Genomic DNA, 27,426 nt, shown 5'->3' with positions numbered 1-27,426 from the left:
CTCATTGATTCTTCTGCTGCAATTACACAGATTGCCTGTGAGCTGCTGCTGGCTCCTCTCAAACATGTGGAAAAGTGAAATAACTTTAATTATAGGGTGAGTGTTTACTCAAGTCTTGTTTATATGGAAAGATGGCTTCCTCACTGTTTTTCTTACTGTATAATGAACCTGGCCAATCTACTAATTCTGCACTCCATTCAGCCTTCATTATCTAGTCAGCTTGTGGCTTCAGTTGGCCCTTGCGAGTGTTGGCATGAAGTCCTCCTACCACACGAGCTGTGGAAAAGCATGTGCAATCACCTGCAGGAAGTATGTGGTCTGGTCCTTGTATGACATTACATGGGACGTTAGGACATCCGCGTGCGTCCGGCATTGGACTGGTGACCAGCAGTATGGCGCACTCTCTCCAGTCACTTAGTGCAGAGCTGTTCTGATCTTGTGAAATACATGCGGGCACCGAGCCACTGTGCTAATTGTACAAGTAAGTTGGGCAAATGGATCTGGAAGATTTGGTGTTTATGTGGTGTTTGTAGCATACAGGATGTCGCTGAGAACCACACTCGTGGTGTGATGATGCTTTTTCCTCTTCTAAACCTCAGATATTTCTATTTAATTTGTTTACTTGTGTGGTGTGAACTGGTTTCCTCCCCTGATGTGTATGGATAACATGGCTGCACTGCCCCCCAAAAACCAGCCGGCTGTCCCTTGTGAAGCTGCAGGAGGTCATAAGGGGAACTGAGCCTTACTGTCCTGTTATCTCTAGTACACTAGGGAGGGAAAAATGCCTACTGGCTAATCTGCAGGGCTAATGTTCCTTTAGTTACTGCTTTTTTGGACTAGTTAATAGCTATAGTGAGATTATAAATTGCTATGGCAGTAAGCTTACTGCATGTATTTACAGGCCGGAAAGACACCACGGCTGCGTGCTATGGCCGGTCAGTGGTCACTTAGACGGGTAGATAACCAGCATCTGTAGGTCCAGATTATTGGCTGTGTAGACATACTCAAGATCGGATAACTAAAGAGGAAAACGCTCAATCATTGGGCAATTGAATCATTTATGCCAGCAAAAAAGTAGCACATCTCCCTGTGTATCGTTCCATGAGCCGTCACACCAGCACATTGACTGACTTACAGCTCTTAGATCAGATCAGACATTAGTGCTCCCTAGACCCACCCAAGCCGAAACGTTTTGTTGTATCGCTTCATAGTTCATTGCTGGTTATTGTATCCATAAAACAGAGCTGATTTTTTTTTTTTTTTTTTTTTTTTTTTTTTTTTTTTCCCTTCCCGTTTCCTAGGTCATCTCGGTGCCAAGTTTTCCGGCTAGCTGGCACAGATAACCAATGTAGAACTTTTTGTTACTTTATGCATTGTTAGATTAAATTCCCAAAACAATGATAGAAGTATTCCTTCCAGTCCATCAACTTTTCTATAAGCTCCTTAACTATGCAAATGTTGCAGTCCCACTGAGCTGCTTAACAGTGAGCCCATTCATATCCTTCATTTGTGCCAGGTTGCAAGTTGGTAATTGATAGGGCATCAGTCTTCTGTAAACAGTCTCTCTTCCAGGAGGCACTTGTGGGCAGAGTAATTCTACACCTGACTGGGACTGAGCATGGACTGGGCTATATACTGGAATACCCTGGTTATTGGGGGGGGTCTTTGAAGCCCTTTGTACATCACAATAACACACTTCTGGTTATCTCCACAAATGGATTTGATGGTACTTATCGGCATGTTTCCTAACATAAGCCCGTACAGTCTATTCTCAAGGCTTTCATAATGTCTCTGGTTTCTTCTGGTACCTAAAATCTCATCTGTCGGCATTAAGTAGGGTGTCCAGGATTAGGAGACCACGGCTCCTTTCTTTCAGAAATGGCACCACCACAGGCATTGCAGCTCTGTTCCATTAACTTTAGTAGGGCCGACCTGCAATACTAGATACAATCCATGGTCCGGGCTGGCACAGTTTCTGAAAGAAACGAGTCCTGTTCTTCTAATTGTGAACAACCCCAGTGTGTCCCATTACACACTTTCTGTGGACATCGTCAGATACACAGACTGATATTCGTGTCGGTTTAGTAGGTCAAAGCAGAACTTTGATTTCTGTGTTTTTTTTTTTTTTTTTTTTGTTTTTGTTTTTTTTATTCCAGTCCCCAAAAAAAGTCTTGCCAATGTCTAAAAAGTTGATCTTCCATGTTTGATTTCATGTTGTTGGAGTTGACAAGTCCTTTATGATGAATGAAAGATTTGCAGCCAATCAAAGGCCAAATCGTGGCAGAAATTGGTTTGGCGATTTGTTTGTTTTTAACTTATGCCATGGTCATCCAAAGCAACGACCTTTACAGACCATGAACTGCAAATCCTCCAGAAAATGCCACCTGAAACCCTGATGTATGGGCACCTTGCCCATCTGTAGGGTGCCAGACGTTGGTGGAGACTACCTTTTGCTTAGACTAAATGTAGCTATATATTGATATTTTCCAAGTCTTTCTCTAAAATTATACTACTCATTCTTGCTCTAAATACACTGCCCACTTACAGCGCTGTAAAGGCACTTTACAATATTGGGCATCATCTGTTGCTTTACTAACATGCCATGTAGTTGGATTATAGGAAACTCCTGCTATAAAGCCCGTGGCTCTTGCTCTTGGCATGCTTCCCCATTAATATCTGCCTGGGCACACCAGTATTGGACATGGCTCACTTTATTCAGTCCTGTATCTAATAAAGCCGCTGGTGTATTCTCCGGGCGACTAAGTAGTTAAAATGTGATCTGGATTCAATGCATTTCAGGAACAGCGATGGCACGCAGTCCTGTGTATAATCCAGAACTGTCGGATTGTGTTCCTGGAAGTCCTCTGACGGCTGTGGATCTGAATGGCGGCGCTAAACATGCAAGTTTGTTTGTAAAGAAGCTTTTTTCATGCAGCGGATCTGGCTGCGAGCCTTCACTGGCCATGTAACATGAATAGGCAGAGTATATAGGACGGGGCTGTAGTCAGTGGCTGGGACATGGGGCCAAGCACCAGATGTCTGTCCAGATCGATTTATTTTTTTTACTAAGGTTTAACTGTTTACAAGCTGCCTTCATATGACCTGGCCGAGCCATCCGTGTAGCAAACTTTCCCCTTTTGGAAATATAAGTAAAACTTGGACCTACCCCATATTGGTTTACTTTTCAAATTAGACCTAAGTGATGTAGGCCACTTGTGGCGTAGACACCGTGCAGTCAGCTGCATAACGTTCTGTAATTTGGCTTTCCCAGTTGCTGGGGAGGATTGGTGACACTCATCTCACTGTGCACCTCTTTCTGAATGAAGTGTTTGCTGGCCGTCACTTCATACCCGTACATGACGCACTTTACCTTCCTTCATTTAAAGCTTTCACAATCGCTCACATTCACTTCCTGGCAGCTGATATCTTGAGATTTGTGCTTATACCAGATCAAGTGTCTGCAATGTGACTAATGATTGGTGTATGGCTGCGCTGCATGGGGATGATGTCAGCTTTTTCCATCTTAGAATTGCAACACCCCATTACTGTTCTTTATTATCTGAATTTTCCCAGAATAAAAGACTTTGAGGGGTGGAGGGGTCCTGCATAGTGGTGGATGGGGTAGGAGTGATGATGTGAGGTTCACTGTTAAGAAGTTATTAACCATGGGTCTGAGTGACCAGCTAGGGACCACTAAGGGCAGTTCCAGGATCCCCGAATGAGTGTTAGCTGTTATCATAAGCCTCCAATGCACACACAGGCAGGCCCTCTACCATGCTCCGCACTGCTAATCCTGCTCTAAGGCTCGGTTTATATCTGCGATAGGATTTCAGCTATAGATGAAAGTGCAGTACGGATGCAATTTACACTGACTGATCCCATTTACGGAGTATAAAGGTAAAAGGCAAAAAAAAAGTGCTGCTCCATAATGTAGAGATTTGGGGTAAAAAAAAAAATTGATGTGGTGATAACAAGCACAACGCTGTCCAAAACCTTGTAAAGGGTGAACCAGCTGCTGCTTGGGCTGAGTATCCACTTACCATGGTCCACAGTGGTGGCGCCCGTCATCTTTACGGAGGAGCTGTATTCAGTACTATGCCCCCTCTCAAATATGAGTGGGCGCCGGAAGCTGTCTGATGCAAATGTGAACAGTCATAGCGAAATCTGCCTCAATGATCCGTACATATATTTATTCACTGGTAGGAAACTGAGAAGAATCCCTCCTAGATTACAGAAAATACTGTAAAACGTTTCATTATGCAAGTAATGCCCTTTTATTTAGTGAATCTTTACAGTTAGTGTCTGCCATTACTAGCTCTTGCAGTAGGTCATTCCACAGTCTGACTGCTCTCTCAGCTTTTAAAAAGCCGTCTCACAACAGATGGCATTGTGGGTTATAAATAATCTAGTAATAGAGAATGCATAAGTGGTGGCGAAAGGGTCCATCACTTTCAACGCAAGTCTCTTACACCCCCCTCCACCAATCCTGTATAACCATGTCCCCTGCTGGATGTTCCCCCTGGTGATCATTAGACATGAAGTAGTAAAAATTGCACATTTCAAAAGAAGTCCAAGCCCACGGCATGCTATAAAAAGTCTCCTTTTATCCATTGTGCACTTTTTATGTGGGTTCTGCCGTACTTTTGGAAAGCATTATAAAACTTTCCAAAATGTCCTTTTAAAAATTCCATACATGTGAATGGACCTCTTGCTGAGCTCAGATGTATGTATGTACCAATGTATTCTGCAGTGCTATGTGGACATTATCAGACTATAGGCTGCTGATTATCACGGCCTTGGGCCTCATTCACACATCCGTGTTTAAACACCTATGTGATGAGAAAAAATGGTGCCAGTGGTTTTGGATCAGTGTATGATCTGTTGGAGAACTGATGGCATACCTCTTTAAAAAATTATGTGTTTAAATGTCAAAACCTGGTGGGTGATCCGTCATTGTCCCAAAAAAGAGCGAGCTTATCTTTCAAAAATCTTGGCGCTGCCCTGATTCTGCATCTTCTTTTGACTCTTTCCAGTCACTGCTGGGCAGCATCTGAAGTTGGTCAAACGATGTGATCTTGTGAGACCACGCATTAAGACTTATCTGAGTGTACGTCACATTGAGAGCAGGACGACCGATCGAGATCACTCTGTTTGGGTTTTAGATGCTGCCTAGCAGTGATTGAGCAGCGTCCTAGAGGGGGAGGACTGCACACCCCATAGAAATCTTTTATGAAATCCCCTCTTAAACCACAGCCATATTGGTGCCAAAATATATAATACAAGGGTCTGTCAATAAGTAATGCCTCCTATTTTTTTTCTCCTTTTTAATTGGCAAGAAATTCAAATGCAATTACATGGGTTGAAAACCACAACATTGAATATTAATTTGTCACTTTTCAATATCATCTCCATCCATTTTCAGTCTTTGTCCACCGTTTAACAAGGGCATGTATTCCAGCATGGTAAAAAGCATTCTTGGGACCCACCGTGCACAAACTTTTCTGTATCCCAGTTGTCCAATAATTTTCATCACCCTGCCTTTACGGAGGCAGATACTGCCACACAATTCATCTGCAGTCACCCGGCGGTCACCACGAATGATGTCATCGACTCGCTGAATGTTGCTTGGAGTCACTGCGGTTACTGGCCTGCCACTCCACATTTTGTCAGCCAACGGTGATAGCCCTTCAGCTGTGTTACAGCGACGAACCCATCGTCTAACAGTACTGACATCCACTGTTGCATCACCGTACACATTTTTCAGTCTCTCATGAATTCGAATGGGCGTTTCACCTTCTGCATGCAAGAATTCAATCCCAGAACGTTGTCTAATACGAACATCGATATCAGCCATTTTGCAAACGGATACAGTCCTGCCACCTGTTGGTGCAGGAAGTTGCAATTGCTGTGGATTGGAGAAGGTTTGAGGAATTGTGCCAAATTCAAATATTTAACATAACTACCTTTTATTTAAGGAGAAAAAAAATAGGCATTACTTATTGACTGACCCTCGTATATCTATATCCTCCAATAGAGGGACAAAAGTAAAAACTGAAAGCCATATCCGAATCAGGGCCGCATCGGGATTTTAACAAGGTGACAAACACAAATGTATTTATTTTACTTTGGGCCAAAGGTATTTTAGAAGGTTACCATTTCCACAATTTCCTAATATATGAATTGGTGGTTTGGCATCACTAGTGAGGCAGCGTCTCCAGTGCCTTTAAGGCCCCGTCACACTTAGTGACGCTACAAAGATCCCGACAACGATACGACCTGTCCGGGATCGTTGCTGCGTCGCTATGTGATCGCTGGTGAGCTGTCAAACAAGCAGGCTCACCAACTATCAGGGGAGCAGCGACATCGTGGAAAGAATCTTTCCATGATGTCCTGCTCCTGGTTACCAGCCTGCTGAAGCAGGAGCAGGCTGTTAACCATGATAAACAGTGGGTTACTAGGGGCACGTGCCCCTAGTAACCCGCTGTTTATCATGGTTACCACTCTGCTACGGTGAGCGGGAGGTTACCGCTCACGTAGCAGAGTGGTAACAATGATAAACAGCGGGTTACTAAGTGCGCGTGCGCCCCTAGAAACCCACTGTTTATCATGGTTACCAGCCTGATCGTTGGTCCCGCTGGTCACACAGCGATGTGTGATGACCAGCGGGAGGGCAAAGACCAAAAAATGGTCCAGGACATTCTGCAGCGATCAGCGACCCCACAGCAGGGGCCTGATCGCTGCAAAGTGTCACACATAGCGACATCGCTGGTGAGGTCGCTGTTGCGTCACCAAAACCGTGACTCAGCAGCGATCTCGCTATGTGAGACTGGGGGCTTTAGGCATTTTACTTATCTGATACATGAGGAAACCTATCAAGATTACCACTTTTTTTTTTTTTTTTTTTTTTTCCTCCCCTTTCTTGATTCACAGCTTTTCTGTCAGGTAGAGAAGAGGTTAAAGCTGTGCAGCTCTGATTTGTATGTTCTGAGACATGGACAGTAATTCTCCTTCCTCCTCGGCTTCATAGTTTCTACATTGATCCCCTGTCTAGTAATGTCTCTTGGCCTTATCCCTCCAACTGCTTCCAAGATTCTAAGACTCAAACTGCTGATGGTTTGTGATTTTCTGACAGTCCACAGCCAGATTAATAATGGCCGTGACATAAGCACAGTGATGCCGTGTATCTACAGACATGGCTCTGCATACTAGCCATACTCTGATATAGGTGACAGATCTCTAATGAAAGTCCAGTACATGAGTGCAGGCTGATTACACCCCCCCCCCCCACAGTTCTGACTGCTGCTCTTTAGTGAGCGGGATGGACTGATATATGAAGGATTACCATGTTTTAGAAATTGCATCTCTTTTGACATCTTAATAAAAGCGCATGCAACTATACCATATGTTTTAACTATAAGTTCTCTAAACTAAAGATCTTGGCCCCCATTCAACAAACCGTTTTCACCAGAGTTATGGCGGAAAACTTTTTGAAATGTTGCAAAAGAATAACTTGTAGATGCACAAAATAGAGTTTTGTCATTTTTACTCCAATCCTAGACTGTCATAAAAACTATTTATATCTGCATCTAGCGCTTTCAAAGACAAGTTCAGCAACACCTTTTACATGGCTAGTCGGCTTCTCCATTACTGAGATCACCATTTGACTTGATTATGCAAAAAAAAAAAAGTTATTTATACATACTGATCAAGTCAAGAGAGTAACCATTTCAGCCTAAAATTTACTAGCTAGATCAGAGGTCAGACGGATGTGCTTTTTATCAGGACACCCTTATAATGGTGGTGTGAGTGGGCACTGCTGGGTTTACACACAACTGGGGTCTGCTTTGTCCCCGATGGTGATAAGGTGCCCTCTGCAGTGACGTAAGGAAAATGATTGTGTTTCTTAGCTTCTGTTCACACAAGCCTCGGTCCTTCCTTCTGGCAGCTTTACATCACAGGCCTGTTATTACTTAGCAATGTGTTCGGGGAAGCAAATGATTTCTTCATGTGCTGGTCAGCAGGCCAAGACTTGCTCAGACAAGGAGTAATTAGGTTCTTCGTTTTGTCATTTTCCAAGCTAATATTTTCTCATCATAGAACGTTCACCTGGATTCCTGGGTGTCTTTCACCTCTGCTTGTGTGTGCTGTCATTACTGGCCTGCACTACTGTAAAGTCTGCAGTGACTGATTACTGGCGATCCCGAACCCCGAGAACCACTTCTACAAGACGTCCCCACATTCTGCCTTTTATAGTTGTCATAAGAAATAGTCCTACATCTTCATGCTCTGTCCACGCCTGTCTTCGTGGACATGGCAATCCCTGACCTATAGCAAGTGTGAAAGGCAACTTCTCCTTCTTGACCCCCACCCTCTGCTTTTTGGGCCAGTGTTTGGTCATAGTCTGTTCCCCCCCCCCAATGACATTTGGAAGTGCTGTTTTATTATCCTTCATATTTCAAAGGGAATCAGGTCCCAGTAGCTGACAATCAGACCGCTAATACTGGCGGTCTTATTACTTGTGGCTTACGCTGTGTTCACGTCCGGGGAACGTGAAGAAGTCCCACCTACTTGTTTAATTAAAATATTTCTCCCGTTCCCTGCTCTACACTTGTACACAGACGGCAGGGAAATAACAGGTGAAGTGCGTGGGATCCGGCCAATGGAACTACAAGTCACAGGGCACCGTGAATTGTAGGGGAGGGGAGAAATATATTTTAAACAAGTAGGCAGGATTTCTTCCTGTCCTCCGGATGGGAACACAGCATAACCCACAAGTAATAAAAAGCAATTTCACAGCCACAAGAGCGCTAGTATGGGACATGCAGGTAAGTATAGATTCACATTATGATCACCTGTGTGCCCATATTGGCAGTCTGATGGGTCCCAGGGGGTGACAGATTCCCTTTACTAGTCAGCAGAAGCCACCAGCTTGCCCGCCTGTCTGGTCCACCCATTGCTTTCCTTTTTGGAATGAATCCTTTGTTAAAGGGCCACAGCCAGGAAAACTTTACAGGCCATGTGAGATGGCCTCAGATTCCCTCTTGGGCAGTGCAAGGCTCTCTAGGAGCGGCTCTTGTAACGTTTCTATGTCCCTGTTGGCACCAGTTTGTGTAACTTGCATTGCCTACTTCTCTTAACTTTCTTTCATTGATTAGTCTGGTCTAAAATCCCCTTTTCCAGAACTCCCTATGTTCGCCTGTACAGTAATTGTTTACATTCACCCCCCCACCTTGAGTGGAAAGCTGAAACCAGGAGCTGATGTGTAATGACACATTTCAGGTGAATTGTTTGTAAAATAGGCAGGAAATGAGGTTTCCCACCTGAAGACTGAATAAACATTCGGGGGCGACTAATGTAGCCGGCATACCCTCTCCAGATCTGCATGTTGAAGGTTAATGCTCTGCACTGAGACAATGGAAGCAGTTCTGTAGGGATGTGCTCCACTGTTGTATAATTTCCACCACTAAACTGAGTGTGCCGATTGTAAACCAAAGATTGCTCTACTCAACTGTCTCCATTTCAAATCAAGCAAACTGGTCTGCAGGAGCCTGGTCCAGTGGACATGTCTGTAGCCATCAGACTACATCAGAGCCCTAACAAAACTCCTCCTCCTACCTGCCAGCATGTCTCCTTGTCTGATTAGCAGGTTTGGCTTTGCTTCCAGCACCACACGCATTATGTTGCACTGGACTTACAAAGCAGAAGGTGTTGGTAGATGGGAGCAAGCTTGCAGGGCTCTGGCAGCCACAGACTACCAATGTGGCTGTTAGACCAGGTTCCTGCAAATCTTTTTGCTCAGCTCTATAGTATGAATTTGCAATCTAAAAAAAAACCACAACATTTTATTGGGTTCCCAAAAATATTGAATGGTTGATGCATTTCAACTAGTATGACCTGACCATCCATGAAAAGTGTAATGAGGTCAGAATCCCCTAAACACTCTTGTTGTAGGTACAAGCTGGCAGATTCTGGAATTGCCAAGCATTTTGGTGACCTGACCATTTAGGAGAACTAAACACCATATATTATATGGCCTAAACCTGCAGATACTAAATTGGGCACTTCAGAGTCGCACGTATATAATTCCTTATGGAACTTAAGAATCCTTGTTCTAAACTTGGTTTTCACCAGACACTCGCTGGAATTTTAAATTGTAGGACAGAACCTGGAAAATGTGTGTGATTGTCCACCCATGACTCTGAAATGAGAATGAATGAAAGGGCGATCGGAGTCTATGAATTTATCTAGGAAACCTCAATCCCAGCTGTTGGGCTGACTTTCTATTTCCAGTGTACAATCCAATCTCTATTCTTGGGCCACAGCCGTAATTGTCTTAAGGCCAGCAAAACAGAGGAACAAGAGCTGGCAAATACCAACCGAAGTCTGCAAACACGGGCTGAATGCACACAACTCTCTATTGTTCGAGGATGTACAAAGGCCATATCTCCAGCACATAATCTCGCCCTTGAAAAGTGACCTCTTTCTGTCTACCTTTAGGGCATGTTCACACATTGAAAATTTTTCTGCATGGAAAAACTAGTGGTAAGACGATTTCTTTTAAAATGATTTTATTTTTTTTTTTACCCCTAGATCATTCCCACTTGCTATTGCAAACAAGGCTTTATTCATGAGATACCATGCCAGTTCTGAATTTGTCTATTTAAGGCAGGAATCGTACAACTGGTGCTGACACCACAAAATGGTAGCGGAAACTGTAAGATATAAAGTGGCCAAGAAACCTCTGTAGACTGACTTTCCACCCCCTTTTTTTTATATAAATTTTTTTTTTTTTTTTTTTTTTTTTTTCATATAAAGGACTTGCGATAATTCGAAACATAACACATCACTGTATATAACCATTGCCTCTTCAGACTTGTGTGTTGTGTATTTTATACATAACCACTAATTACAGATTCCCAATATTGTCGCTCATAGGGTAGAAGCATTATAATGGTCGCCAGGACTGACTTGAGCAGCAAATTCATTGCTGGCGTTTTATACAATTCAGTGAGAAGTGACTAGGCAGGCGCCGCTGCGCTTTGTGTTGCTGCCTTTGTAGTATTCCTAGGACATGATACTTGGGCTGCTGCTTTATGGCTTGTCTGCTATTGTCTTGCTTTTTAAGTTGGGCAGTATAGACCTTAGAGGAGATCATTGAATCTGTCTAAAACCCCCTTACTTCTTCATAGTTTGCTGTATAGCTGCTTCCATTGCGACAAGAAGAACTTGCACTTCTTGAGAGAATCCCAGTTCATATTTATTTATCTTATGTAAATCTGCAGTAATATCCTGCATTTTTTTTAATATCCTGCAGAATTTTATTTGAAAATGCTATAGACTTCCTTTCTTTTTCTGATGGCCGGACACAAACTGCTAAAGGGCATAAGAAGAAACTCCCATATTGTCACCAGACGCCCGCCTGGTGCTTTCCTGTTTGTTCTTTAGTATGTTCCCACTCTGCCTTTTCATCTTTTAAGTAATGCCCCTCCTAAAAGCTTCTTCTCCACCTGAAGTATCAGGACTTGCCCTTTTCTAATGCAGAGTCTGTAGCGTTAACTATGGAGCCTTTCACTAAGTGATTTTGTATAGGTCAAAACCATTCTAAAATATTGTATAATCTTATGTTGATAACAAAATATACTCGACTTGTACCTAGTCTTTGGTCATGGCCTCTTGTGTTTTGTATACAAGAAAGTGAGCTAAATGGGAAATCCGTACCACGCCAAAATAAAAAAGCACAAAGGCCATATTACACTGCTCAAAAAAAATAAATAAAGGGAACACTAGAATACCACATCCTAGAGATCACTGAATGAAATATTCCAGTTGCAAATCTTTATTCATGACCTAGTGGAATGCGTTGAACAGTAAAATATGTAAATCTAAATTATCCCATGGAGGTCTGGATTTGGAATGATACTCAAGATTAAAGTGGAAAATCAAATCGCAGGCTGATCCAACTTCAGTGGAAATGCCTCAAGACAAGGAAATGATGCTCAGTAGTGATGAGCGAGCGCACTCGTTTAACCCTGTCACCGAGCCCGCTCAGGTGCTTTCAAAGTATCTTCAGCGTGCTCGTATATTAAGTTCGAGTCGCTACGTCTGCATGATTTATTACTGTTAGGGAATCCTCACATGTGTTGAGGCTGACTAACAGTCATAAATCATGCAGACGCAGGGACTCTAACTTGATATACAGTACAGACCAAAAGTTTGGACACGCCTTCTCATTTAAAGATTTTTCTGTATTTTCTATGCAAATTGTACATTCACACTGAAGGCATCAAAACTATGAATTAACACATGTGGAATTATATACTTAACAAAAAAAGTGTGAAACAACTGAAAATATGCCTTATATTCTAGGTTCTTCAAAGAACCCACCTCTTGCTTTGATGACTGCTTTGCACACTCTTGGCATTCTCTTGATGAGCTTCAAGAGGTAGTCACCGGAAATGGTCTTCCAACAATCTTGAAGGAGTTCCTAGAGATGCTTAGCACTTGTTGGCCCTTTTTCCTTCACTCTGCGGTCCAGCTCACCCCAAACCATCTCGATTGGGTTCAGGTCTGGTGACTGTGGAGGCCAGGTCATCTGGTGTAGCACCCCATCACTGTCCTTGGTCAAATAGCCCTTACACAGCCTGGAGGTGTGTTTGGGGTCATTGTCCTGTTGAAAAATAAATGATGGTCCAATTAAACGCAAACCCAATGGAATAGCATGCCACTGCAAGATAGTGTGGTAGCCATTCTGGTTCAGTATGCCTTCAATTTTGAATAAATCCCCAACAGTGTCACCAGCAAAGCACCATCACACCTCATCCATGCTTCACAGTGGGAACCAGGCATGTAGAGTCCATCCGTTCACCTTTTCTGCGTCACACAGACACTGTGGTTGGAACCAAAGATCTCAAATTTGGACTCATCAGACCAAAGCACAGATTTCCACTGGTCTAATGTCCATTCCTTGTGTTCTTTAGCCCAAACAAGTCTCTTCTGCTTGTTGCCTGTCCTTAGCAGTGGTTTCCTAGCAGCTATTTTACCATGAAGGCCTGCTGCACAAAGTCTCCTCTTAGCAGTTGTTGTAGAGATGTGTCTGCTGCTAGAACTCTGTGTGGCATTGACCTGGTCTCTAATCTGAGCTGCTGTTAACCTGCGATTTCTGAGGCTGGTGACTCGGATAAACTTATCCTCAGAAGCAGAGGTGACTCTTGGTCTTCCTTTCCTGGGGCGGTCCTCATGTGAGCCAGTTTCTTAGTAGCGCTTAATGGTTTTTGCAACTGCATTTGGGGACATTCAAAGTTTTCCCAATTTTTCGGACTTACTGACCTTCATTTCTTAAAGTAATGATGGCCACTCGTTTTTCCTTACTTAGCTGCTTTTTTCTTTCCATAATACAAATTCTAACCGTCTATTCAGTAGGACTATCAGCTGTGTATCCACCAGACTTCTGCACAACACAACTGATGGTTCCAACCCCATTTATAAGCCAAGAAATCCCACTTATTAAACCTGACAGGGCACACCTGTGAAGTGAAAACCATTTCCGGCGACTACCTCTTGAAGCTCATCAAGAGAATGCCAAGAGTGTGCAAAGCAGTCATCAAAGCAAAAGGTGGCTACTTTGAAGAACCTAAAATATAAGACATATTTTCAGTTGTTTCACACTTTTGTTAAGTATATAATTCCTCATGTGTTAATTCATAGTTTTGATGCCTTCAGTGTGAATGTACAATTTTCATAGTCATGAAAATACAGAAAAATCTTTAAATGAGGTGTCAAAACTTTTGGTCTGTACTGTACTAGCACGCCGAAGATACTCAAAGCACCCGAGTGGGCTCGGCGACAGCATTAGTGATGAGTGAGCGTGCTCGTTTAACCCTCAGTCGTATGGAGGTCATACAGGCACGTGGAGGCCCCACACACAACGCCTGGGCATGCTTCTGATGAGGCAGCAAATGTTCTCCTCCCAGACCTGGATTAAAGCCTCAGTCAACTCCTGGGCAGTCTGTGGTGCAATGTGGGGTTAGTGGATGGAACAAGATGATGCCCCAGATGTGATCGATTGGATTCGGATCTGAGGAACGGGCAGGGCTGTCCAAAGCATCAATGCCTTCATCATGTTGGAACTGCTGACACATTTCAACCACATCAGGCCTAGCATTGTCGTGGATCAGAAGGAACCGAGGGCCCACTTCACCTGCATATGGTTTCACAATGGGTCTGAGGATCTCATCCCAGTAACAAATGGCAGTCAGGGTACCTCTGGCTAGTAACATGAAGGACTGTGCGGCCCTCCAAAAATGCCTTCCCACACCATTATTGACCCATTGCCAAACCGGTCATGCTGGAGGATGTTGCAGGCAGCAGAACGTTCTTCACGGTGTCTCCAGACTCGCATCTGTCACATGTGCTCTTCATGGATCAGCGCACATTCACACTGAGCACAAGGCGCCAATGTGGAATCTGCCAATCTTTGTTCTCTGGCAAATGCCAATCACCCTCCACTTGTGGACATCAGGCCCTCATACCACCTTCTTGGAGTTGGTTTCTGACAGTTTGAGCAGACACCTGAATGTTAGTGGTCTGCTGGAGGTCATTATACAGGGCTCTGGCACTGTTCCTCCTTGCACAAAGGAGGTAGCTGTCCTGGTGCTGGGTTGTCCCCCCCCCCCCGCCCCCCCTCCTCCTCCACATCTCCTGGTGTACTGGCCTTTCTCCTAGTATCTGCTCCATGCTCTGGACACTGCTGAGACACAGCTACTCTTCTGGCCACATCTCTTTGATGTTCCATCCTTGATGAGCTGAACTACCTGAGCAACTTCTGTAGGTTGTACTGTAGCCTCATGTTACTGCATCTCTAGGGGTGTGAGCAATGACAAAATGCAAAAGTGAGAAAAACAGAGAAATGGTCTCTATATACAGGGTGGTCCAAAAGTAGGTGGACAAAGTGTAATAAGGTTATGAAGAGGGAGATTTATCAAACACTAAATTGCAGCCACCTGTCTGGATCATCCTCCAATAAACCATGAATTAGACGTGGACAATAAGCTTTCCACCCAACAGATTTCAGGATTCGCATGATAGAAGCTTGTGAAATTCCCAATTCCAAAGAGGCTCTTCTGGTGGACTTTTTTGGACTCTGAACAAATGTTTCAGCAACTAGTTGTTTATTATCTTCTGTACAGACTGTTTTGGGTCGACCAGTTTTTGGAGCATTAAGGATTGAGCCAGTGGCATTGAATTTGTCACGAATGCGGTAAATGGTTTGTCTCCTTGGGGCTTGAGTACCAAATGTTTCAACCCAATTTGCTCTAACGGTTTCAGCATTTTGAGATTTCCAATACTCAATTTAAATACAGATCAAAGACAATTGATTTTAAACAATTTGCCATTATGTGTTATCTGAATTATCTGAAAAGAAAACAGATTTGGGGGAGATCTGTGAAACTGGCTCAGTTGCCCTTAGCAACCAATCAGATTCCACCTTTTCATTTTCCAAAGAGTCTGTGAGGAATGAAAAGTGGAATCTGATTGGTTGCTAAGGGCAACTGAGCCAGTTTCACTTTACACCATGTTTGATAAATCTCCCCCTTCATAACCTTATTACACTTTCTGTCCACCTACTTTTGGGCCACACTGTATAATATTGTTACACACCAATAGCTGTTTTACCATATCCTTCTACTGTCTGCCTCTGTTGCAGGTAAAGTCTGAAGGTTATAGGTTCTGAAAGCTGCACTTACCCCTTGTGTACTAATGGGCAATGGAAGCTGCTTACACTTGACCAATCTAATGGTACTGGGGCTCCTAGTTAATATATGTATGGAGCAGTGATTTGTAGGTGTGCACAAAAGTTCTACCAGAACAAGAAGTGGTTAAATGTGGACTTCCATAAACCTCAGGACATTCACAGCCACAAACTTCTGCAAACCTTCATTTGTCTAGAGCTATCTCGCCTCAATTGGTTGTTTGCCTACAGGCTGAAGAAAAGGCAAAGCCTTGCGGTTGGGCTATGGGCACTAAAACCTGCTGTTCTGCCTTCAGAAAGCGAAACGTTTGTTCTCCCTAATTATGTGTATTCAGATGCTTATTACAGGCATTTTCAGAAAAGGCTTTTTATACCTAGTATTATACAAAGATCCAGTGACTTGGTGACATCTCATTTTTCTTCTGTGCCACATCATCGGTTTCCTCTCGGTTGAGTTTTTCCCTGGCATCACCTACTCTTCAGCAGCGCATTTCCTGTGAAGCCAGCCAGTCCTTTTCTATTTATTGCCTTTTTTCTGAGACATTTGTCTTATGTTTTTGAGGTGACATACAGTGGCTTAGGTTAAATCTGTCACATCTTCTATAAAAGGGATGGTCTGCTTTTCCTTCCCCAGTGAGGGCACATGCTAAGCTCCCATTGTGTGGTTATGACTTGGGCAACGGTCCAGGCCTAACGAGCCCTCTATCTATGTGGTATTACCAGCTTTGGTGCCATGTTTGAAGTCATGGAGCATTGATGAACACCCTAAAGTTACTTTTTAGATTGTTTTCTATTGATGTGGAAATTTTTTTCTCATGGGACCATAAAACTGAAAATGGCTCCTTTTTAACTCTGGCTTCTACACTCTCCTAGTTGTGGAATCTTGTCAATCAAATTTAAAATTTGAGGTCATCCAAATGCATATTTTCAGGAGCTGCTTGTGGATTTTTAGGCAGATTTGCGCATACTAATTATTCTGCCCACAGCTAATGTGCCACCCCCTGTACTTCTTGTACTCGCTCAGTATTTATGTAAGTATTGTGATGTCGGACATCTCTGGCAGCAACTTATTTGTCGTCAGAATAAAAGGCCAGACACGTTCAATACCAACATGCACCATACTTTTTTCCTCTAACTTCTGCCGATGGGGGAGACACCCCTACAAAACATTAATGATTGGCAAAGACTTCGAGGACCTTTTGTGACTGGGCATATGGCGGAGTTGCCGGGCTGGCAGCCCTGTAAACTGTGTTGCTTTTGCTCAGTTCTGTTACCTAAAATGACCTGCTTTTGGAACATACTGAGCCGCCTTCGGGTATCGGCTGGAGAGTACGCTGCTGCAGTAAGCGTGCTAGGGCTTATGTTGGCTTTGGCAGAACACTGCAGGTGCCCCCCATCCTCATCACTGCGTATAAATCTTCTCGCTTGCATGGATACGCTGCTCTTTTTCAGAACACTTCTGACTTGTGGTTGCACAGGTCAGCATGTAATAATCAGCAGTTCTGAATGGGTTTCCACTTGTAGTATTTTGGGGTGTGCCGTTTTATTTATGAAGCTTCATACATGTAAATCTAACCCTTCAACTGCGTAATTACACGCTGTGACTATTAGTTTTATGGTGATGTATAATGTTTTGTTGGTGCCCTCTGGCATACTAAATTGCTTAATGTGCTTTGGATTGTTAAAGGGCTTGTTAAGCTTGAGAAGTTTTGATGTTTTGTGTAAAGAACAAAAAAAAAAAAAAATTACACACTACTAGTATAATTGAATGAATGTTCTCATCAGCGGCCGTCTCTTAATACTAGGTCTACATAGTGACTTTGGCTGCGACACATGACGCACGACTAAAGTTTGCTAGGTTTAGCTGCTACATCGCAGCACAATAGAGGTGAACTGGGTTGCATTGTGACCCCAAGCATACTGTGACAAATTGCAAAAAATGTCGACTAGTAACCTTGGGGTCTCAATGCAACCCCATTCACCGGTATTGCGCTTCCTGTAGCAGTGATGCCTAGCGAACTTTGGTCATGTGACAGGCGCCATATAACGTACGTGCACACGTACCATATGTCAGCAGAATCCTCTCAAGTGAATTGCTTGAGGAGCTGGACTCTGTATCTGAAGCCCATCTCCCAGCAGTGATGAACCTGAACCCGTCCCTTTTAATAAGGCATCACACATTGCTCGCACTTATCCATTGATAACTCATTATACACGGGGCCTTGTTTATGAAATATGCTACATCGGAGCCTGAATGTGCAGTACAAACTCTGACTGTGATGAAATCCTCTGGGACGCTGTGCAGGCTGGAGGCCAGCTTCTCTATAAAACGGGCCTTCTTTTTAGCCCGTCTGACCCAATGTGTTCTACTCTGCCTGGCAGGAGCGTGTCTTCATTAAAATCCCATAACACAACGCATGCTCTTTAGTTGGAATTTTGGAAAGCGGCCAAAGTAGTCCACAACAGCTGTACCACAAGCATTCCTTCTTTAATGGATGAGGGGACTTTAGGGCGTTCTCAAGTCTTGGGTAAACAGAAGTGGAAAAGGATTGGTGTCCTTTTGGTGAAATCTGCCAGTTGAAATGATAGCGTAAAAAGTGAATATGTGGATGTTCTCATTAGTGCACATATACTATTGATGTTAATTGTCCTTTTCAAAGTGTTCTTGCCACTTGAGCACACATGGAAGGCTGTGTACAAGGGTCACGTCTGAACCTTCTGCTATAGAGTTTCCTATTTATATGCCTCCCCCAAAAAACTTTGGGATCATTTTGGGTTGCAAAAGTGGGGGAGTGGAGATCTGACCCTTTATGTATAAAAGATTAGATCTGTAGTTGGCTAAACCATGAAAGTTTGAGGATCAGACTGTCCTGAAAATGTAGTATTATGGCAAAGCTCCTTGTGCTGATTTTAAAGGTGTTTTTCTGTGAGGTTTTCAAATGTTGCAATGGAGTAATAAAATAAAGACTTGGCCGTAACTGCATGAATTCCCTTGCACTCCTACACCACCACCCTGGTTGCCCCCACCAGCACTAGACACTGACGTCCCATTTATCAGTCCCTGGCCTCTGCTTGTACAGTACGTGACTGCTGAAGCCAGTGATCGGCTGCAGCAATCCCCTGACTGACTGGATGTGATGTCATCCCTTTCGCAGCTAACGGACAACTAGAGTGGAATGGGAATTTAAGGGGGTCAGTAATTGCTTACAAAAGATGAAATTAAAATTGTAAATATGAAAACACAAAAACCCAAGTAAGAGACCAAGGTTATAGTATGAAATCATACGAGCAATGTGTGCAGTGTATACATACCGTTGTGTTTCTCCTGGCGCTACGGAGTAAAGTCCGCCTTTTTTAATGATTGCTGAGATTAATAAATCCTTCGTTGTCAGCATACGGCACTCTTCCATGGTTAAGCAGTGCTCTCACATTCTTGTCTTGTTCCCTGGACAACTTAGGAATTTACTGTATCCCCCCCTCCACTTTACTGTCCCTATGCACTATTGCTACTACTCTTTGACCACAGTGAATCCGTTCTCCATGTATTTTCTTTGCGTTTCTAAGAACCTTCTAAATTACTTACATTCTTCTATAAGTTCTCCTTTACATATGGCTTTCTTAGATATGACGTTAGACCCAGGTGATAAGCTGAGGTTTTGTATGTGCATTTGTAGAGTGGCCGTGTAGTGTTTCATAGTATAAAAGGGATTATAGTCTTTGAATTAACATTCCTCTAAACCATCTGAAGAGAATGTAGATTGTAAAGCAATGGAAATTTAAAATGTTTCTTTATTTCTTCCCCAGATGCAGCAATTATTTTATGAGAATTATGAACAAAACAAAAAGGGCTACATTCGGGACCTTCACAACAGCAAGATTCATAGAGCAATCACCCTACACCCCAATAAGAATCCCCCCTACCAGTACCGTCTGCACAGTTACATGCTGAGCCGTAAAATCGCAGAGCTCCGTTATCGCACTATTCAGCTCCACCGGGAGATCGTGCTTATGAGCAGATACAGCAGTACAGAAGTTCACAAGGATGACTTGCAACTGGGAATGGCTCCCTCTTTTATGCGATACCAACCCCGTCAGCGGGAAGAAATCTTGGAGTGGGAGTTTCTCACTGGCAAATATCTGTATTCTGCCTCAGATGGACAACCTCCTAGGCGTGGGATGGATGCTTCACAAAAGGAAGCTCTTGATGATATTGTAATGCAAGTTATGGAAATGATCAATGCAAATGCCAAAACGCGTGGTCGTATTATTGACTTTAAAGAGATTCAGTATGGGTACCGCAGACTCAATCCTTTGTACGGAGCAGAGTATGTTTTGGATTTACTTTTACTGTACAAAAAGCACAAAGGCAAGAAAATGACTGTACCCGTGAGGAGACATGCCTACCTTCAACAGACATTCAGCAAGATTCAGTTCATGGAGCATGAAGAGATCGATGCAAAAGAGCTGGCCAATAGAATAAATCAAGATTCTGATTCTTTGTCATTTCTTTCGAATTCTCTTAAAATGTTTGTCCCTTTCCAGCTCACCTCATCCAAGGTTGAACACAAAGAACTCAAAGATACAAAGGTCAACATACTTGTGCCATTGTCGGGTCGTTATGAAATGTTTAGTAGGTTCATGACCAACTTTGAAAAGACTTGCCTCATTCCCAACCAAAATGTGAAGCTGGTCATTATGCTTTTTAATTCTGATGCCAACCCTGACAAGGAAAAACAAGTTGATCTCATGAGAGATTATCGGGTAAAATATCCAAAGGCTGATTTGCAGATCTTGCCGGTTACTGGGGAGTTCTCGAGAGCTATGGCCCTAGAAGTTGGATCTTCTCAATTTAGCAATGACTCTTTGCTCTTCTTCTGTGATGTTGACTTGGTATTCACTACAGAGTTTCTTCAGCGCTGTAGGGCTAACACCATCCTTGGCCAACAAATGTATTTTCCGATTATCTTCAGCCAGTACGACCCCAAGATTGTCTATGCTGGAAAGGTTCCCAGTGAAAACCATTATGTATTTACACAGAAAACTGGTTTGTGGAGGAACTATGGCTTTGGTATTACATGCGTCCATAAAGGAGACCTTATTCATGCGGGAGGCTTTGATGTTTCTATTCAGGGCTGGGGACTGGAGGATGTGGACCTGTTTAATAAGGTGGTACAAGCAGGTGTAAAGCCTTTTAGAAGTCAGGAGGTGGGTGTGGTCCACATACACCATCCTGTGTTTTGTGACCCCAATCTCGATCCTAAACAGTTTAAAATGTGTTTGGGGTCAAAAGCGTCTACTCATGGTTCTACCCAGCGGCTTGCTGAACTTTGGCTTGAGAAAAATGACTCTACATTTGGTAAAACCATTCACACAAATGACTCTGTGAGGACAGCCTAATAAGCCAGCACTGCTGGCTCAAAATGAACCTTTTCATAGCCATCTAATTTATTTTTTGAAGTTTGTTTGTTTTTGTTTTTTTTTTTTTCTTTTAAGGTAAATAGTTTTGTTTTATGAAGCGTTTTGTGAATGGTTTTTTTATTTTTTTTGGACAAAATGAAATGTGATCAGTATTTTGCCTTGCAATATGAACAAACTTGAACAGTTTTGTGATCAACTCCATGTATTCTCACATTCCATGTTACCTAGTTCTAGCTTACTCCATGCCCTAATGTAAAGTCTGTGTGCGTAGAGGATCCTGCATTGTACCTGCTTTATGGGTTGCGACACTACAGATCTTATTCATTTGTACTGTCAGTTTAGGAACAAACACAAATCTGTATAGTAAAACTTTAATTTACTGCAGAGAAAAATTTTCACATTTTTAAACAAGACATTCCTGATTTTTAAGTTTTGCATCTAAATGTCAGCTTGGGTACCCAAGGTTTTTTACTTTTTACAAAAAAAACCTTTGCCCATTGACAATGTTGTGGCAGTAAGCACAGCACTATGTAATGAGATCGTGCAGTCACAGGAGTAGGGAGCTGGCTGTCAGACTGTTGGACTCCCATGGACAAGGCAGAGTTGTTTTATTACAATCTCTGCCTTCCTGATCACTGAACCAGCACTGTTTATACAGTATTGAAAGCACCACAGGGCTTCCTTCTCACGTCCTAGAGATCATGTGATCCCTGGTGGGGAGGATCAGCTCTGCAGGGTATTGAATTTTATCGTGTAATATGAAAACCACATGTACAGGGGAGATGAGCAAGAATAAAAATCTATATCAATGTTCAAAAAGAAAAAAACTTTCCTGATTTTATACGAAGAGCACAATGTGTGTGTGTGGGGGGGGGGGGGGCGCGGACGGACAACTTTTCCAGTCAGTCGCTTTTTCTAAACCCTGTCCCTGGTGAAAAAGAAAATGCAAACAATACATTTGCACAAATGCTGCAGTGAATAGGGGAACACAATTTTAAATTGTATTTTTAATAGTCTCTTCTGGTCATAAGTTTGTAAAATGTGTAATACACATGCAAGCAGAATGTGCTTTGTCACAAATGGAGGGGTGGGTGTTGTAATAACAGGAATGGCCAAGTCTTTAACATGATAATATAAGATGCATACCAAATATGAAGAAATTATGCAATGATCAGATTTTTTTATTTTTTTTTATTTTTCAACTATTTTAAGTTCTAGTTTTAGAGTTTGAATGTCTTGATTGTTTAATAATGATTGAAAAAGCCATAGCAGAAGTTTTCTTCCTATGTAAGTTTACAAAAAAAAAAAAAGTTTCCCCGTCCAGTGAAGTGACACGTTCTAGGACGGCCATGGTACACTGCAGGATCTGTATGTACAGACTCAAGTAGTCTGCAAAATCCTTCTGCCATTGCAACCATATAATGTGTCCTTAATGTTGATACTGGAATCTTGTCACCTCAGAGGCTCCTAGTCTTAGTCCTCTCACGTTTTCTATGACCAAATGCTTGCACATTCCCAATATCTCTTTGTCAGAATGTTTTTTTACAATGTGCCTTACCTCTGTTTTAAGTGGACACTCCTTGGGTTAAGTCTTTTTCTCCTCTACCATATTGTTTTTCCCATCACCCTGCTCCTCCAGACTCTGACACGACTCAGACCATGTTAATCAGGTATAAAGTACAAAGTTGGAATGTATATTAGGAATCAAGTGAAAATTTCATGATTTTTTTTTTTTAATAATTGGACTTTTCTCAGTGCCTTAAATGTCATCTCCCCTTGTAAAAGGGTAAAGTGCAATGGATACAAGGCGCTGATGTCTGTACCAAATAGAAGATAAAATCTCTCCAACCAGAGGTCGGGGTCCTCTGGTCTCTTCTTTCTCGTACGGTTTATATTTGGGGTGGGAGTGCTATGGACACTGTTTTTGTTTTTTAAATTATTGGGATTTTTTTTTTTTTTTGAAATATGCATTTTCTTTTCATCACCATGTTCTTGATTTCTTAAAATGTTTAATAAAAAATGTTTTGAATACAAAAACATCTAAGGTTTTCATTTGTTACAAATTGGTTAAAGTGTATGTCTAAAATGTCTGCACAGCCTCCAGGGAAAATCTACTGTACTTCTATGTAACTTTCTTTGTCAAGATTCCCTTTAACCGGTTCAGGACCGCCCACTGTACATAAACGTCGGCGCTGCCTGGGCTCTGTGCAGCGCTGACGTTTAAAAACTGTGGGTGGTCCCGCAGCGCTCAGGACCCCCAGGGTCCTGCTAGCGCTGCGGTACCGATTTCAGAGCGATAGCTCTGACATGTGGCATCATGGGGACCTGATTGGATCAGGTCCCCATGATGTTAACCTGTTCCTATCTTCTAGATGCCGCGATCCATAGCGATCGCGGCATTTAAAAGATAGGGACAGCCGGTGGTCGGCGATCGGGACCCCCCACATACCTGTCAGCGGCGGGGATCCCGGTGCTGTGACCTCTGACATCATTGAGACCTGATTGGCTCAGGTCTCGATGATGTCAGCGTCACACCAGCCAATCAGAGAGATCACCAGGGAAGTTTGTTTTAGCAACAAACTTTCCCGGGCGATCTGCCTGATAAATGCAGTTTCTCCTCCGATCTCAGTGAGAGAGCAGAGGAGAAACAGTGTGACAAGAGCTGTCAGCCTTGCCACTGTGAAAGTAAAAAAAAATAAAAAAGAAAGTAAGAGTTAGGGTTAGTGAGTCTGTCAGTCCTGTCAGATCGATCAGTCCTGTCAGATCGATCAGTCCTGTCAGATCGATCAGTCCTGTCAGATTGATCAGTCCTGTTCAGTCCAGTCAAAAAATATAAAAATAAAATGGCCCGTCAGACTTATACCGCAGAGGAGGTGTATGCCCTGCTGTGTTCTGACACTGATGACAGCGCAATCTCAGATGGAGATGTGGATTTTGAGGGCTTTAGTAGCGGCGACACTGAGAGCCCAGAAATGAGCAGTGATTCTGTTCCATCCTCAAGCCCAAGGACCAGTACAGCAATAGGGGCAAATAGCGCTACTGGAGAAACGTCTCCAAATCAGGGAACACTGCCCAGTACAAGCGCTGTCCCTGCTACTAGTGAATTGGCGCACGCCAGTGTACAAGGGGCGGTGCCACATGATCTAGCATTTCCCAGATGGGAGGCTTCAGATTCGGCTGCTCCATTCAGCCCTGATTTCAACGCCACTCCTGGTATAAATGTGGAGGTGGAAGATTTTGGACCAATTCATTTTTTTAATTTGTTTTTTACAGACCGCTTGCTAGAGCATATTGTCGTGCAAACAAATTTATACGCGTCCCAATTCATAAGCCAGAATCCCCGATCTTACTATGCTAGGGCAAATTTATGGACACCAACTAATGTCCCGGAAATAAAAAAATTTTTAGGACTTACATTTGCCATGGGGCTTGTTAAAAAACCGAGCATTCGATCCTACTGGTCCAACCACCCTGTTCAAGCCACCCCTATGTTTTCAGTCATTCTGCCTAGGACCCGTTATGAAATGCTCATGCGGTTTTGGCATTTTAACGACAATAGTCAATGCCTGCCCAGAAATGCCCCAGAACATGACAGGTTATATAAAATTAGACCCATCATTGAAAATTTGTCAGAAAAATTCTTAAGCCTCTACACCCCAACACAAAATATTTCTATAGACGAGTCCCTTGTAAAATTCAAAGGAAGACTGCACCTCAAGCAATTTATCCCATCTAAAAGGGCAAGGTTTGGAATAAAGATCTATAAAATGTGCGAAAGTTCAACCGGATACACATCCGCTTTTCGCATATATGAGGGGAAAGCTAGCCAACTAAACCCACCAGGATGCCCTACTTATCTGGGGACATCTGGAAAAATTGTTTGGGAGCTGATAAGTCCATTTTTTCAAAAAGGCTACAATCTATATGTGGACAATTATTACACCAGCATACCCCTATTTAAAAGTCTGGTTGAACACAACATCGGGGCTTGTGGGACCATCCATAAAAACCGTCAGGGGTTTCCACAGCCATTGGTCAACCAAAAGTTTCAAAAGGGGCAGTCAGGGGCTGTACGCAACGGAGAGCTGCTTGCCCTGAAATATAGGGATAAGAGGGATATTTTTGTCCTCAGCTCGATCCACACAGATGCCACAAGGGCCACTGTAGAACTAGGATCCACCACTCCGAAGCAAAAACCTGTGTCAGTCATTGACTACAACAAACACATGGGGGTGTGGACCTTGCAGACCAGGTTCTACAGCCATACCAGGTATCAAGAAAGTCCTATACCTGGTATAAAAAGTTGGTTATTTGTTTCAGGTGGCCACATACAATTCTTTTGTGTTGTACAAAAAAGCAGGAAATTCAGATCCTTTTCTTGATTATCAAGAAAAGGTAATTGAAAATCTTGTCTTTCAAAGTGTTAGCCCCGCTCATCCATTAGAATCTGAGGATGTGAAAAGACTCACTGAGCGACATTTTATTGCACTTATTCCAGCAACGGAAACAAGAAGGAACCCCCAGAAAAGATGTCGTGTATGTACTAAGAGAGGAATGAGGCGTGATACCCGCTACTATTGCCCACAATGCCCATCATTGCCAGCCTTATGCGTCACTGACTGCTTTAAAATCTTCCACACAGAACCACGTTTTTAAACTGTAAAAATGTGTCCCAATTTGTCATTCAAACATTTGGTTCATTTAGTGAATGACACATTCGAGTAGAGCTCACTTAATTTCCAGGGGGGGTTCTCCAGAATCTAAACCTTCCATTGCGTGCTTGTTTCTGGAAATCATCCATTGAGTTAAAATGGTCACTAAACCCATAGATGAATTCCCAGAGGGGTTTCATTTCCAAAATGGGGTCACTTCAGGGGGGGATTCTTTAGCTCTGGTACTCTGAAAAGTGCCAGAACAGCATAATCTCCCCTGAAGTGACCCCATTATAGAAATGACACCTCTGTGGGAATTCATCTATGGGTTTAGTGACCATTTACCTATCTACTTATTTTCCCACCACTAGATTAATTTATACAGAGGAGTAGATTGTAAAATTCGGTCACTTGTTGTGGGTTTCCTCTGTTTAGGCACCTCAGGGGCTCTCCAAATGCAACATGGCGTCCGCTATCCATTCCAGTCAAATTTCCATTCCAAAAGTCAAATGGCGCTCCTTACCTTCCAAGCCATGCCGTGCGCCCAAACAGTGGCTTTGCACCACATATGGGGTATCAGCGTGCTCAGGAGAAATTGCACAACACATTTTGGGGTCCATTTTTTCTGGCTGCCCTTGTGAAAATTAAAAATTTGAGGCTAAAGTAGCAGTTTTGTGTTAAAAATGTGTTTTTTTTATTTTCACACTTCAACATTATAAAATTCTGTGAAGCCCCTGGGGGTTCAAGGTGCTCACCACACATCTAGATAAGTTCCTTGAGGGGTCTAGTTTCCAAAATGGGGTCACTTGTTGGGGGTTTCCTCTGTTTAGGCACCTCAGGGGCTCTCCAAATGCAACATGGCGTCCGCTATCCATTCCAGTCAAATTTCCATTCCAAAAGTCAAATGGCGCTCCTTACCTTCCAAGCCATGCCGTGCGCCCAAACAGTGGCTTTGCACCACATATGGGGTATCAGCGTGCTCAGGAGAAATTGCACAACACATTTTGGGGTCCATTTTTTCTGGCTGCCCTTGTGAAAATTAAAAATTTGAGGTTAAAGTAGCAGTTTTGTGAAAAAAAGTTAAATGTTCATTGTTTTCTTCCACATTCCAAAAATTCCTGTGAAGCACCTGAAGGGTTAATAAACTTCTTGAATGTGGTTTTGAGCACCTTGAGGGGTGCAGTTTTTAGAATGGTATCACTTTTGGGTATTTTCTGTCATAAAGGCTCCTCAAAGTCACTTCAAATAAGATGTGGTCCCTAAAAAAAAATGTTTTTGTAAATTTTGTTGTAAAAATGAGAAATCGCTGGTCAACTTTTAACCCTTATAGCTTCCTAACAATCGTTAACAATCCCGAAAAGTAGGAAGAATGGAAAGCATTTAAGGAAACCAGGATGGATGAACACAGAACTTAAACACATGCTAAAAAGAAAGAAAGAAATGTTTATTAAATGGAAAGAGGGAGGCATATCTAAAGAAGATTATAATGCAGTCTGCAGATCCTGCAGGGCGCGTATCAGATTAGCTAAAGCTGACAATGAATTAAGGCTTGCAAGAGATGTCAAAAGCAATAAAAAAGGATTTTGGGGGCATGTCAAAAGTAAAAGA

General features: G+C 42.8%; 1 protein-coding gene across 2 annotated transcripts in view; it reads left to right on the top strand.

Moving 5' to 3' along the window:
- The window catches only part of CHSY1 (chondroitin sulfate synthase 1), a 37,036-nt gene extending 13,833 nt beyond the window's left edge, over positions 1-23,203 (top strand). For both annotated transcript variants that reach the window (XM_073653376.1, XM_073653377.1), the window contains exon 3: positions 19,553-23,203. In XM_073653376.1, the coding sequence (XP_073509477.1) occupies positions 19,553-21,145 (1,593 nt within the window). In that variant the 3' untranslated portion in view covers positions 21,146-23,203. The remainder of the gene's footprint in view (positions 1-19,552) is intronic.
- Positions 23,204-27,426: the final 4,223 nt, after the last annotated feature.

This window comes from Phyllobates terribilis, unplaced genomic scaffold (genome assembly GCF_046119375.1).
Source record: "Phyllobates terribilis strain yellow unplaced genomic scaffold, ASM4611937v1 Scaffold_11__3_contigs__length_659146591, whole genome shotgun sequence".
In the NCBI taxonomy this organism is placed as follows: Eukaryota; Metazoa; Chordata; class Amphibia; order Anura; family Dendrobatidae; genus Phyllobates; species Phyllobates terribilis.
This window is presented reverse-complemented; position numbering and strand designations above follow the sequence as displayed.